The following is a 14999-nucleotide window of genomic DNA, read 5'->3' as shown; positions in this document are numbered from 1 at the left end:
CGTTCTTTCTTCTCAATTCAACTCCACCATAAAGAGTGTTGTTAATAACCCTACCAAATTTAAATGATTGAAGAAAAAAGGCTAACTGCAATCATTGTTAATGCTGCCTGATGGGACGAGAGGGTCAGGAGAGTTGCGCTGTCCAGGGTCATGCCAGACACCTTTATATTCAGTTGTTACAGTGTTTGACACCATTTAAATTTTTGTCCTGTGGCTGAAAAGTCTACTAGTCTTTGCATATTTTCAGCAATTATCTTCAAATATGCACAGTATGTGATCCGCTTATAATAATGACTGAATTACATTTACATGATTTTGTTGACAACTGACCAAAAAAAAAAGGAGAGGCTATCGCTCCGCCTTTGCTACTTTACCTCATCTCACTTTCTGGACCTCAGTCAGTCCCGTTTTGAAGGAACCAGAAGAGAATATACAAGGAAACCATGCCGATTTTTGTTGTTAACACCAACTTCGCCAAAGATGACCTACCGGCAGATCTGCTGTCAGAGGCTACAAAGGAGCTTGCCGTAGCCATAGGAAAACCCACAGAGGTATGACAAAACCTATGGAAACATAATGTTGACGTGATGATGAGCATGATATGAATGAAATCACCCATTCAGCATAATGGTTTTCTCTTTTTCCATACATCAGTTCATTGCTGTGCATTTCCACGCCGATCAAATTATAATGATTGGTGGAAACGAAGACCCGTGTGCACTCTGTTCCTTTTACACCATTGAAAAGATCGGTTGTGCCGAAATCAAGCAATACTCGAAACTCCTGTGTGGACTGCTCAACAAACAGCTCGGCATATCTCCTGACAGGTACGCATAACGCACAGAATAATTGTCAATTTGTTTTGTATATGTGAAGCCCTTTGAGATTGCTTGTGATTTAGGGCTATATAAATAAACTTGACTTGACATGCATTTGTATGTAGTTTACATGGTGACTACAATACTGTAGCCTCAGCCCATTCTCATCAATGCATGTGTCCATTTGTGTATTCCAGGATTTATATTAATTTTGTGGACGTGGCTGCAGGCAATTTGGCCTGGAACAACACTACTTTTGACTGAGAGCATATTGAGCTAGCTCCTCAGAGAAAATCATTGGAGCTGCATTGAAGAATCATCGCAAAAATTGACCAAGAAGCAAGATCACAAGATAGTATAAGTTTATCTGATGTAGCTTTGCGCTGGTCTTTCTCTCCTACAATAAAGAACACCCTGTAAAAACTAATATGTTCTCATTGTCTATCTCAACTGCAATGGTATTACATAATGTCACATCTTACAAGTCAAAGTACACACAAAAATGTAAAGGAAATTGTAAAACAAAAATAAAAAATGTAATTTCATGTAAGAAATGTTTTCTAACTTTAAAATAAAATGTTCTATTTTATCCATTCATTTTGGGGGGGAAATGAATCAACTAAAGCCTACAGGAACGCCCATTTTTGACGAGGTTGACAATGAATCTTATCAATTTACATTCACCACGCCTTGAGCAATTCGAACAGTAAGCAAACAAGACAAGATAATGTTCAAACAAGTTCTTCATAAAACAAGCAACCATAAAATGAAAGTCAACACAGGGTTTGTACTGGCACGCAACAAAAACAATCAAACCTCTAAGGCATACAGAAACTTCTTCTGACAGATAAAATGATCTAATGGTGTCATGCACGTGGTTGCATTTTGAGGCTTTGTAAACTTGGCAACTGTCCCATTAACAAGTAAGAAAGCACTTTGAGCAGATACATGTTTAAACATTGCAAAAGAAAACAAATTGCCGCAGCGTCAGGCTAACCACGCTTAATTCCATTTTTATTTTTTATATGCAATATTTTTGTACTTATGTTTCAGTGTGTTAAAAAAGTGTGTTTAAAGCATTTGGAAGGAGTCAAGAGATGTAAAAAATGTTTTCCCGAGATAAACAGGGCTCCTTTTAATTTAAACCCTAAACATACCCCAAACAGAGAATAAAATAGAAATTGGGGTGACCAAACTCACCGTTTCACTGAAAATCAATATAATTTTTATGATAGCAAAATAATGAACTGTAAATGACCTCATCTAAATCGCTTCTTTCGTCTTTTTTTTTTTCTTCACATCTTTATGCCGCTACTCGGTGACCAGGATACCATCTGGCTCGTCTGGCACGTACGCGTTCTCCACAGTCACCGCGGAGGGGTTCGGTACTCCTCCACACTCTGACACAAGAAGCCACACAGCATGCATCACACATATCATCACCACATTCAACCATGCTGCAGCACAGTGGCTCTTCCCCTGCTTGGTTTGCTTGCATTTTGCAGCTTATCTTTCATTTCACCAAGTGACAAGATGGTGCACAGTGATTGGGCTTGTTTGCTCCTCATGCCTGGACAGTTGGTCCAAATAGGGGTGGAAACTTCATTGTGTGTGTGCATGTGTGTGTGTTTTAAATAAGAGCTCAGGGCTTTCCATATGCCTTTTTTTGTGGAAAGAAAATCTTCAAAAAGAAGTACCAAGTGTACCGCCAAACCACATGAAAACAGTCTGTGTATTTATTTAAACCGCTACTTTACTACGAGCACACAATTGGAAAAATCATACATTCATAGGCTAACAATTAGCGCGAATATGTGTCACACTCAAGATATATTATCTATCCTCTGTGAAAAATGACTAATATTCAGTGTTGGGGAGGTGGTTAGTTTTAAAATATATTCTAAATCTTGTTAGTGGTTAAAAATGTTGTTAGTAAAGTAATCCAAGTTCTACAATTTTAAAAAGTTGAACTTGAATACTTTTAATTAATTTTTAAATTAACGTGGGAGGGTTCATGAATATACAATGACGTTAGGAGCAGAATTTGGACTCAGAAGCAGACAAGACACGCAAAGTCAATGACTTGATATACAAAAACACAAGTCACAACAGTGAGATTGGTGAAGACGGCACCCTTCAATCGACTTGACTATAAAGTCGACAACAAAAATCTTTGCTCATTTTCATACCTACTTTTAACTCATGACTTTTCTGTTACATAAACTCATCAGCTAGGCCATCTCAATTAGGCTAATTAACCCTCAGAAAGCATTCAGTGAGGCTTCTATGGCAGCACCTTAACAAAGCTGATGAAACCCTGAAGGTAAAAAGAGCACAGAGCACGTGTGTGTGACTGATCCCCTTCCCAGATACATACAAAGGAAAAGCTCTGTTTCATCTCATTAACATAAACAAATTAGAGCAATCCTTACTCCCTTGTTAGGCCAAATTTGTCTCATTAGTGCCACTCCTGAGCAATCCTCTTGATTCGGCCGCACTGTCTCCCTTTGAAGAGCATCAAATCAAGAGTGAAGCTCATTCAGAAATCCGAAGATAAATAATCAGTGTTGCTTTGTGGAATTTTCTTTGTTTGGCAGCAAACGTGGAACAGTTTCTAGCTGCGAGCACGACACCAAAATAAATAAATAAATAAATAAATAAATAAATAAATAAATAACAAATACTAAATGAAGCAAACAAGCAATAATAGCAGTATTGATAATGCAAAGTAAACTCATGGTCACTCTTTGGCATTCAGAGTTTTCATTTCATAAACAAACTGTCAAAGTGACAGCTAACATTTGATGAGCAGTGCCCAGCAACGTTATTTACTGCGCGTGGTTCATGCGAGGCCCTGCCATTGCACAGTCCCTGGGGGGGTGCATGCTAGGTAGGACGGCGACGAGTGGGTGGCGTGTCACGCGAGGATGAGGAGGTGGCAGAGAAAATATGATGTGCGTGAATGTTGATGTATGTGCTGGTGGGAGAAAGAAAGCAGGAAGCAGTGTGATATTGTCAATTAAATAACCCTCCCACGCAGCATCTGGTACGCTTTCTCGCACCGTCTGCCTGTTTTCCCAAATATTACTAGCTTATTTTCATTCGTCTGTTTCAGAGTTTTTATCTTTTGTCTTTGGTAAGCATCCATCCGTCTCGTTTCTCTGCCTGAAATGCCGATTGATGCCAGTTTAAGCTACAGTTTCCCATCCTCCGCCCTTTTTGATCTTAACATCCCCTTTTTGATGTGTTATAGGTTGGCTTGAATTGTGGCTGCAAGTAAGAGGAAGACAAATACCTTCTTATGGAAAAAATGTCAAAGGCCCGCTTCATACATTATCCCGAAACACTTGACTAGTTTAGCTCTTATAAGTACGTCTTATAAGAAACTTTCTGCCTCAAGTGTGTTAAGTATGGATTTGTGTCTGGTCGAAACTGGTCAATCTTGAATATGAAATCTGTTCAAAAATTGAAAATCGAAAATACTGATACGACCAAAAATCTCCATGAGTGGGCAAAGCTCTCGAACCATTCGACTCTGTGAAGTGAATGAAATGGAGCCAATAAAATAAGCGTCCTGACTGACTGACATCAGTAAATAGAATATGTCCTACGCAATGTTGAATGTTGTGTAAAAGTAAACGATGAGTGGAAATTTCTTAAATTGTTTGCACTTGACAAAGTCAAAACTTTCATAGCGGACCCTTACAAATCAATTGCTTATGGCTGGAAACAATGAATTTAGTTGTATCTTTTGGAGGCCATCTGTCGGAACCAATGAAAGTTCAAAGAGTGTCTGGAGACTCAATTAAGTCGGGTTCGCTGACTTTCTTCACCCCGCAAAGAGCAAGGATCTAGCAATGATTTCCTAGCATCGAATCTACCAAGTGCTCATACCTATTCTATCGTCATCCTAACCTTACAGCTCAAATCAATACGCTGTGATGATGTGATTCATTTCTGTGACAGTTTTGGGAGTGCCAATAATTCTGAAAAAGGTTTCAGAGTCGTATAAAATAGCCACAGCGTGACCTCTTGACTGTGCTCGCTTAGTTTGAACTTGGTTCAGTCTGCATGCTGCCCTCATCCTCGCCATCCTTACTTCTTGTTTCACGCCTCTTTTAACGTGGGAAAGAAAAGACTCGTACTGAGTCAATTTACGAGGGTGAGGACAGCCTTTATATTAATAGCCAAAATCCAATTATAAGTTTGTGGGAACGGAATTGACTGGGAAAAAGCATTTACATTTTGGGTTTGATGTGAGAGAGCCCGAAATGAGAAAGAAGGAGGGGGGGGGGATCTATGAAATGGGGAAAAAGGAGGAATTAGAAATGTGAATGTGTGATTTGCTGTGACTTGATCCAAGTGGATCTTCCGATGTGAGAAATAATGGCTGGTAGAGAGCTGAAGACATTAGGCTGATTATGTTTTTGTCTCCAATGTTGAGCTGGGCGACGTCTTCTCGCGTTTTTAGGAATCTAGGTCATTGTGGTGAATTAACAATATGCTGCTCTTCACGGCTCAAGTGAAAACCCTGAGGATTCATGTACACACACACACACACACACACACACACACACACACACACACACACATACACACACACACACACACACACACACACACACACACACACACACACACACACACACACACACACACACACACACACACACACACACATCTTAAACAATACAGTCCAATTTTAGATGTCAATAGTATCTCCAAAAGATTCCAGGGAGGATTTTTGATTTTGACCAAAAAAAAAAGCGCATTTATTTTATTTTATTTAACATCACACCTCATTTCCGTGCATGGGAATGCTGAGTTTGACGCCGGTGTGTGTGTGTGGGAATGGATGAGTTCTGATGGAGTCGACTCTTTGTTGTTGAAACACTCTCGGTTAATGATACGTCTCTCCCATCTTTCGCTGTTCTCCCTCCCCTCCCGTTCTGCGAGCGATAACGAGGGAGCAGACAGCCCCGAACTTCACACAAAGACGGGAGGAATCAGCACAATGCGCAAACTTTCGACTTTTTCCTCTGCGTCCTTGGTGACACACTTCAGATGATTGTTGAAACTTGTTCATAAAAGCCCTACTGATCAAGTAAGGGACAGCTATACCAGTGCAAGTCAAACACTGCAGGGATTTATTTGGGTTGCACGTCCAAAAGTGAATTTGTACTTCTCCCGGAGGGTGACTTAGAAGACATTCTTCAAGTGTGTTGCATTTTCCATCATGGTATTCGTATATGTGGCTGTGCGTGAGTTGGGCCTCGCTAGCTTTCACATGTATGTTGGAACTCGGCGGGACTGAGACTCGACGCCCGCTAGAGCATCACGCTCTGATGGATGTTAATGTGGACTGACGCAGAGGTGTCCCCCGAGGGATGGAAGAAGGCCAGCCAGGGAGCAAGAAGAAACTAGAAGCTTGCAGACGGGGAGGGGAATTCGTCGCTCTAATCCTCTCCGATCTTCGCCGAGCTTGAGCGGGGAAGAAGCAGCGAACCGCCCAATGAATAAATAAAAGCTCTTCCCCTCAGGCCCTAAGGTCTGCACAGGAGCACTTAAAACCTTTTCAACAAGAGAGCCACTTCATTAAATATGGACTTCTTCTGCAAAAAAAAAAAGAAACCTGCAAGGGAAAGTCCAGTGGACTTTTCACATTGTGAAATATAGGGGGAGGTGTGGGTTGTTGAGGCAGAAGCACACTGGAGCAGATACACAAAAAGACACAATATAGCAGCGCTGAAGGGAAACAGGAAGAAGCAAGATAACGGAGGCAGTGAGGTGAAAACTGGGGATGATTACTCAGCTCTCACAATGTTAAGCACAGACCTCACAACTGTGTTGTAATAACCAGAGGTGGCTAGTAATTTGCTGCATTTACTCCATTACATCACTCAAGTGACTTTTGACATGGTCACAATGGTCAAATTCACAACGTATGGTAGTCGACCTCTCCCTCTCTCTCTCTCTCTCTCTCTCTCTCTCTCTCTCTCTCTCTCTCTCTCTCTCTCTCTCTCTCTCTCTCTCTCTCTCTCTCTCTCTCTCTCTCTCTCTCTCTCTCTCTCTCTCTCTCTCAGATCATTTGACAATTTTTAACAAATTTTCTTTTTTTTTTCATTGCTGCTTCAGTCTATGATCCACAATAATACAATTAAATAATACAATGATGCTTCTTCAGGACTGGTTTAGAAACTTTGCCTCCTTGGTGGTTCTTTTTGGTGCATCACCACTGCAAAGCTACAATATGGTTTGAGCATGTCACCAGCGGCTTGGGGCAAGTTGAACTTTATTCGCAGTAATTTTGTTGCTCTCTAAAAATCGTGTGGTTCCTCTTGGAATTATTGTCAGCCTGCTTGGTAGTTGAACGACTTGAACACACTGTTGTCAGCATCCCAGAGAGAGGGAGAGGATGAGGCTATTACTTGCAGGCAGAATGTTCCAGTACGGATGTGCTACATGTTGTCCTTGCAAAGTCTCAGCAGAATGGAAATGGTCTGTACTGTTACTGAAAGTGTTCTTCATGTTTCATTGTGGCTTATAGTCTGCTTCAATGGCGTTTGCATTGACAACGAATAGCAGGATGGACAATATCAACATAGGTAAACCACACATTCACATATCACCATTAATTTGGTAACGCCGGGTCATCGTGAACATTATGGTGCGAAATATCAGTCACAATACACAGCACATGAAACAATCAGTGACATCCTATTATGGCTCACAACAGGCGGCTGCACATTTAAAGGGCGGGGGGGGGAGGCACTCACTTTAAAGTGGGTCACAGTAAAAATATCTTCAACAATTATTCATAGGACCCCGCCTTTCTCGAGAAAAAAAAAAAAAGCTCTTTTGCATTGCAGCATAGAGAGACGACACAGAAAGCGAGCGATAAGAAGACGCAGAAGACATGAGGGAGGGAGATTCAGGGTAAAAAGAGGGAAGAGAAAGAATAGTACAGTGTGTCATTTGTTGACTTGTTAGAGCTTGGCTCGTGATGAAACGTGGGTGCGATGTTCAAAAGTACAATGTGCAATGTTTGCCAGGAAAACACTTTTGCATAGGCGGCGTCAGCCTCCCACTAAACACTAACACTGTGCTCGCTATTGCAGATGGCTGCCAAGTGGCGTACTTAAACGCTTACCAACCCAATTCTGCTGGGAAAAACACATTTAGCGAAATATTTCTGAAGGAAGTGGAATGAATTTCGCACACTTTCAGTTGCTCCCTCCAAGGTCAGATACTGAGTTTGCTTTAGTGTTTTGTGAGCGCCGCTATGATTAGAGTAGTACGCTATCAATCAGAGGTTTTGATTGGCCAAAAGGGAGACAGGATTCCAGTGAAGCACAAGGGAGTCATGGCTGCCAGGTCCCTGTAGGACTGCACTGCAAATCCAAACCTTAATCAGAGTCGGCAGCGAGAGATCAAAGCGTCCATCTTTACTCGGAGTGGCACTTTGATGTGTGTGTGTGGGGGGGAGGAAACGAATGCAAAGTTAAGCACGCAAGCCTCCGTTTGTATCAGCGTAAGGGTAGGCAAACTGTGGTTCCATTGCCACATGTGGCTCTTTAATGCTTCTGCTTCCGGCCTTGGTGGAAAAATAAGGAATATTTACCAAACTATTGGATTTAAAAAAAAAAATGGGTGTCATTGCTCCTGTGGGCGTTAAGAGCTGGAAGGGCGTGATTGAGAGGAAAAGCCCCTTCCGTTTGAACCCTTGTGGAGCTCTATCACTGGACTTCTGTGGTCGTCACCAATTGCCCATAATGCACGAGCCATCGGAGCTGTGGCTGTGAGGTGCTTGATGGCGGAAATCCCCGAACCCGCTGGTGGTCAGGCATGTCGTCAAGCTGAAGATTTGGTGAGACTTTTGAAACAGCTGATGGGTTGACCAAGCGAAAAGCAGCTTGGGCGGTCCCTGAGAAAAAAACACTGGCCTGGAAGGAGCTTGGCAAGGCCATGGAAAACAACCTCTGGAAGGCTTCGAGGAAATTCCGGTCAACCATCCAGCAGCACAGAATGAGAAATCAGTGCACCATTAACACTGTCTATAGTGGAGAATGGCTACTGCTGACCTCCACTAAGACGTTGTGAGTCAGTGGAGCGAATACTTTGAAGATCTCAGGTCCACCGACACGCCTTGAGGAAGCAGAGCCTGGAGACACTGAGGTGGGATCTCCTATCTCTGGGATTAAAATCACTGTGATGATTGAAAAGCTCCTCGGGAGCAAAGTCGCCGGGGTAGATGAGATCTGGCCAGACTTCCCAAAGGCTCTGGATGTTGTGGTGCTGTCCTGGTTGGCAACATCCTGTGGACATTCAGGGACAGCGCTTCTGGATTGACAGACCAAGGTGGTGGTTCCGCTTCTTGGATGTGTTTCAACCACAGAGGAATCATACTTCGTTATTTTCATCTTTTGATTGGAAACCCAAATGTCTTCAGAAAGAAATGGATGCAGGATGCAGCACAGAGACCTTTGCAACTGTGAGCACACAATGTTCCTGTCAAACATGATGCCAAATTCTGAGCAAAATAGAAAGGGCTCTTCTGCCACTTGGTGGACTTTGAGTAGCACTGCATTAGCCAATCGACAACGATAATCTTAAATGTTGGCCAGCAGCGCTCGTGTAGCAGCTGAGGTTGCAGTTGCCATGGTGACACTGAGACGTTTTAGTTGGTACGTTGACACTTTTGCGATGCTTGTGCTTTGTCCAGCAGCAATCGAGGGCAAGTGCTTTGCTGTGAAAGAGCTCTATAAATAAAGATGTATTGTATTGTATTGCATTATATACAATAGAATGCAATACAATCAAATGCAATACAATGGTTGTATTGTATTGTATTGTATTGTATTGTATTCTATTCTATTCTATTCTATTCTATCGTTAATATGCTTAGTTGAAAAAAATAGGTATTTCATAATATCAAATCCTATTTCAACTCAGAAAAACTGTCAAATTGATATAAAACCCAGCTACAGAACGACGGGCTTGGGGTTTCCCCTGGGGGTTTGCATGTTCTCCCCATGCCTGCGTGGGTTTCCTCTGGATACTCCTGTTTTTTTCCTACTTCTAGAGGCAGAGATAGACAAATCATAAGTATGATATGTTTTTATACAGTCACTTTTCTATGCAAGTATTACGGGCCAGGCTCTTAAATGTAAATGTTTCAAGATATGCCGTACCTATCAAAATTCTAATCTCGTCTGCTTCATTTTCATGCAGTCCACTGGTGTTAGTATATGTGCTCTGTATATTGAACCATTTATTTTGAAAGATGCTACACAGGAAGTATTGCTTTTACTATTTTTGTTTGACAAATGTTCTTAATAAAAGCCAGGTGATATCAATGTGTTAATGGGCACTGGCAAACCAAAGTGAGTTGTGTGAGGTCGTCAGTTTCTCTGTCTCCACAGTATGACTTATTTTATTTAAATAACTCTGCTAACAACTGGTTAATATGAATTTGTTTGAGTTGCATTAGATAAATTGATAGTTGACTAGTAAGGGCTTAATCTACACTGGTTACACCAGATGAGTTATTTTTATCTCACTAGTCAACTCACCAGATTTAAAATGGATCACTAGTGCACAGGTAACATATTAAGGTCCACTAGTAACTTTGTTGCCCATTGTGTAATGATTGATTGAAGGTGCTCACACACTTGTGTCAAAGTTGAGTTGTTTGAATGCAAATAATGCTTTTGTTCCATATTTTACAGGTTTTATTGATTGTTTTGACGCAGCCATCAACTCAAAATCCACATTTTCAAAACAGTTAACGCAGCGGGCTAAACACATGCCGCAATGGTCAAAATGAAATATTTTGTTTACCAAAGGCTCTAACTGTGCCAAAACATTTAAAAGATGGAACAAAAGCAAAATTTGCCTTTAAATGAATTTACACTCAGGCAGTTCAAAACAGTTTACCATTTGGATTATGCATGGTAAACAGGACTTGTTTTCTTTTGCAACGTTTAAACTTGAATCCCCCTCGAAGTACTTTTTTTTTTTTTTAACATGTTAATAGGACGGTTTACAAAGCCTTGAAGCAAAAGAGCATGCGTCATCATGTTAATTGGGATTATTTTATCTGTGAGGAGAATTTCCAGGATGCCTTCAAGGTTTGACAGTTTTTGTTGTGTGCCAGTATAAACACTGTGTTCATGTCATGATCGCTACTTTTGTGAAATTTTAACCCTTGTTTTAAACCCTAGTTTGAAACCCTCACTAGTTTGAAACCCTTGTTCAAAACCCTAACTCTAGTTTAAAACCCTAGTTTGAAACCCTAACCCTGGTTTTAAACCCGAGTTTGAAACCCTAACTGTAGTTTAAAACCCTAGTTTTTTTTATATATAATCACTTCTGTATATTTTTCAGTGTCAGACGGACAGACTAGACTGATTTTTCAATATCACCACGAGATGGCACTGGCTCATCATACTTGGCCCACGCAGCCATTTAAAACAAGTTCCATTCTTTTGATATACCACATTGCTGATGTAATGTTTCAGGGTCTGTGGAAGTCAGGTGTCATCTGTTGCTTATAAGGTAAGAAGACAACATTTGCTGTACTATACACTGATTTGGCTGGTCCAAATTCAGATAAATGTCATTGTTCATAAAATGTGTGGAATGGTATATGGAATTCAACAAATTAAATTTATCTTTCCAGAAATACCCTTGTTTCCTTGATGTTCCGTGTTCCGGTTTACTAAATTTTGATGCAACTGGTGTTCTAAAAGGCTTTCCAGTCATTATGGTCCATTTTTCATTAATAACCTCAATTTTTGTATTTTTCTAAAAAAAATATCCAGTCATTATGGTCCATTTTACATGAATAACCTCAAAATTTGTATATATATATTTTTTTAATCCAGTCATTATGGTCCATTCTTCACGAACAAGCTCAATTTTTATATTTTTCTAAAAACAAATTCTGTCATTGTGGTCCATTTTTCCACTCTTTTGTACTTTTTCTAATCAGAAAACAGAAAGCAGTTATGATTTTGTATCTTATCAACTCATTTAGTAGAAATAATTCAAGAAATGGCTTGAAAAACGACCATTTTAAATTAGGAATGTGATCACGCCAACACACTCACCTCCCTCCCTTGTCTTGGTGGGAGTCACAATTTGTCCATTCGAAATCATTGTCGAGACATCTTTACTTAGGCCAACTTCAACAAAACCTCATAAAGCGATTTGTCTTTTCTTGGCTGACTTTTTATAAGAGCAGGAAATGAGCAGCCTCTCTGCAGCTTAAGTGCCTTTTCTGTCACGTCTGTCTGTTTTCTTTCATAAGTCACCAAGATACACAATGGGGCTTTTTTGGAAGTTTAATTGTTCATAAGTGGTATGCGACTAAAATCTGTAAACGCTTAATTTGATTTTACATCGTCGTCAATATTGTTTTTTGGTCTTAAGTCTTCAAGGTCCCAATCAATCAAGATGTAACCTAAGTAGTCAGAAAAAAATATATATATACTACTTCGTCACGTCCCATCGCTGCACTTGCCAAATCTTATAAAGTGGAGAGTAAAGCGGGCTATGTGTCGCGAACCTTAAAATGATCACACAGCAAATAAAGAATGGGGAAGAGCCGCTCTAGTTAATTAAACGCTCGCCCTGATTGGTCGAGCGAGTTATCCCCTCGGATCTGGCGCGCCTACTAACGCGTGCGCGGGGCAGGACGCAAGCCGCACTTTGCCCAAGGCGAGGGAGGGCGCGAGCGAGAGGCGGAAACAGTGCGCCATCATCGGCTGAGCACACTTTGACAAGTTTGATCCCGTTGTTGTTGTGGAGGTGGTGGTGGTGCTAGTGGTGTTGGTGAGCTGTGCGCGCAGCAGCGAGAAGCGGCGCGCACATGTAGACGCTTCACACTCCTCAAAGTCTCCTTGTTCAAGAGTCATCACCGAGGCGAGGAGAGGGGGAAAGCGAGGCGGAGTGTTGATTTCATCTCTAAAAAGAAACGGGAAGTAAACGGCTTTTTTCCCCCTCCTTTGGGAGCGAAGATGAACGCCAGCGATGAGAATCTGCTCAAGTCCATCAGCAACGACGCGCTCCTCGACCTGACGCAGCGCTACGGCCAGTCAGCTTTCGGCTTCGGCGCTGGCCATGGTGCTGGAACTCCGGGCCGCTTCCCGCTCACCCCGGCCGCCGACTTCCTCAGCGGGCAGACGGCTAAGTCTAACGAGAGCGGTGGGGAACACACCAGTGACGACGAGGACGCCTTTGACTCGCTGGAATCCCGGAAAAGAGGCGCACCCTTCGGGGACGACAAGACCGGGGGTCCCCTGGCCAAGAAGTCCAAGGAGCAGCGCTCCCTGCGGCTCAGTATCAACGCCCGCGAGAGGAGGAGGATGCACGACCTGAACGACGCGTTGGACGGCCTAAGAGCAGTCATCCCCTACGCCCACAGCCCGTCGGTGAGAAAACTCTCCAAAATAGCCACTCTCCTCCTGGCCAAGAACTACATCCTCATGCAGGCGCAGGCTTTGGAGGAGATGCGGCGGCTGGTGGCCTACCTCAACCAGGGACAAAGCCTCACGTCGCCCATCCCAGCCGCCCTGGCGCCCTTCGGCCAAGCCGCCGCCGTGTATCCGTTTTCGGGCTCGGCTCTGGCCAGCTGCGCCGAGAAGTGCTCCAACTTCTCGGGAACCCCGTCGACTCTGTTTAAACATTGTAATGACAAGCCTTGATTCGCACTCCCTCTCTTCCCCGAACTTTTTAACTGCGTATTGCATCCGCGTTGCTCTTTCTGTCCCTCGCTACTTATTTTTTTTTTTTCAATCACGCTGTGAGGAAAATTGTGCATAATTCTTATCAAGTGATTCTGCGATGTCTCCTCTTAATTTAATGGATGCTGCATTGGTCATAAACTATTTAGGCCTTGTCACTTTCTTGCTCGCAGGCCAATTTTCAAACAAAAGTCAAATATCAATTTGATCTATTTGCTCTTTTAATAGTAATCTATGCAAACCTCAGCAACAATCCAGTGAGTAAAATGTCATTTAATTTTCACATCAAGTATTACTGAAAAGTAGGACGGGATTACCCTTAATGATGTTTAGATGCCTCATCCCTTTTTCCAGAATATTGACATTTTATTTTTCAAGGTCTTGCGCGTGTCACATGATTGTATTGATTGTACAAGTTTGGGGGGGAAGCCGGACTGCGATATGGCTTACATTTATGGCCTGCAAAGAAAATGTTGTGGGGAGGGGTGGTTGTGTCGCAAAAATGAATTTCATAAATTGTTTACATGTGTTTATAATTAAAATCATATCTATATGCTCGGACTCGCTTTGGTTCATTTTTTACCTAACTTCCAGCTTTGTATTTTATTTTACACAATAAATACACACTTAAAGTGTTTGCATAAACCAGTCAAGTATTACTAATTTTGAAATATTACCAACCCTTCACCCCGGGGTTTAAATAATTGCCGGGTGTTCAGCGACTCTCCGTGGGCAACTTTGCTTTCTTGCACGAGAAGACCCCCCCCCCTGACATGAAGAGATTGGTCCAAACGAGCTCGGCGGGGCTGGTGGGGCGACTTTGGCGCGCCGAGGGTCATTGGTACTGAGGGGGGAGAAGACAAGAAGAGCCGCCCGGGGCCACCCAGGACCTGTCTCTGGGTATTTGTCTGATTGCAGGCAGCTCCCTGCGTGGCGGCCTCTTACACCCCGGACCGCATATTAACACGATTTCAACTCCTGTCTGCCCGCCTGCTCCAGTTCATGACAGCATTGCAAAGTCCACGGCTTTCTTTCTTGCATGCGGGGAGAATTTCGGGAAAAAAAAAAACACCTGCAATAACGACGCATTCAAGCACTTTTTTTCCTTCCTGGGTTATTTCTTTGGTTTCACCATCTCATCGCAATTTTTTGCGACCTGCATGGGACATTAGATTTTGGCACGCAGCTCGCTCTAATTTGCACAAACAGAACGAATTTGTGGCCATTTAAAATTGATTGCATTCTTTTTATATGGTTGATCATTGTGTTAGAGCTCAGGGAAAGACTGTTTAACGTGCAAGAATCATTTTTATGAGTTTTGATATTACACGTGTTATACGTTCCAGACCTAAACTCGCTATATGTGGGGAAATGCCTTTTTGGAATACCCCTAGGCATTATTTAATAACTTTAACCGAAATTAGAAGTTTTTTCA

The 14999-nt window shown here is 42.2% G+C and overlaps 2 protein-coding genes across 2 annotated transcripts; both read left to right on the top strand.

The window, feature by feature from the left end:
- The first annotated feature begins 419 nt into the window (after positions 1-419).
- On the top strand, positions 420-1156 carry LOC147062479 (macrophage migration inhibitory factor-like). The gene is made up of 3 exons (XM_085915388.1): positions 420-551; positions 655-827; positions 1016-1156. Exons 1-3 carry the CDS (start codon positions 444-446, stop codon positions 1080-1082), a joined length of 348 nt encoding a protein of 115 aa, XP_085771514.1. The 5' UTR covers positions 420-443; the 3' UTR covers positions 1083-1156.
- A 9865-nt stretch (positions 1157-11021) lies between these two features.
- bhlhe23 (basic helix-loop-helix family, member e23) lies at positions 11022-14073 on the top strand. Its single transcript, XM_085919586.1, has 2 exons — positions 11022-11375; positions 12717-14073. Exon 2 carries the CDS (start codon positions 12839-12841, stop codon positions 13523-13525), a length of 687 nt encoding a protein of 228 aa, XP_085775712.1. The 5' UTR covers positions 11022-11375; positions 12717-12838; the 3' UTR covers positions 13526-14073.
- Positions 14074-14999: the final 926 nt, after the last annotated feature.

This window comes from Syngnathus leptorhynchus, chromosome 1, assembly GCF_054491065.1.
Source record: "Syngnathus leptorhynchus isolate UIUO chromosome 1, UIUO_Slep, whole genome shotgun sequence".
Classification (NCBI taxonomy): domain Eukaryota; kingdom Metazoa; phylum Chordata; class Actinopteri; order Syngnathiformes; family Syngnathidae; genus Syngnathus; species Syngnathus leptorhynchus.
Note: the sequence above shows the minus strand (reverse complement) of the source record. Positions and strands in the feature narration are given on the sequence as shown.

Bases quoted from the DNA above. Each gene is read 5' to 3' on its own strand.
- LOC147062479 (XM_085915388.1), top strand. From the start codon at position 444: ATGCCGATTTTTGTTGTTAACACCAACTTCGCCAAAGATGACCTACCG. The intron at 552-654 runs GTATGACAAAAC...TCCATACATCAG, and splicing joins CCATAGGAAAACCCACAGAG to TTCATTGCTGTGCATTTCCA. The intron at 828-1,015 runs GTACGCATAACG...TGTGTATTCCAG, and splicing joins CTCGGCATATCTCCTGACAG to GATTTATATTAATTTTGTGG.
- bhlhe23 (XM_085919586.1), top strand. From the start codon at position 12,839: ATGAACGCCAGCGATGAGAATCTGCTCAAGTCCATCAGCAACGACGCG.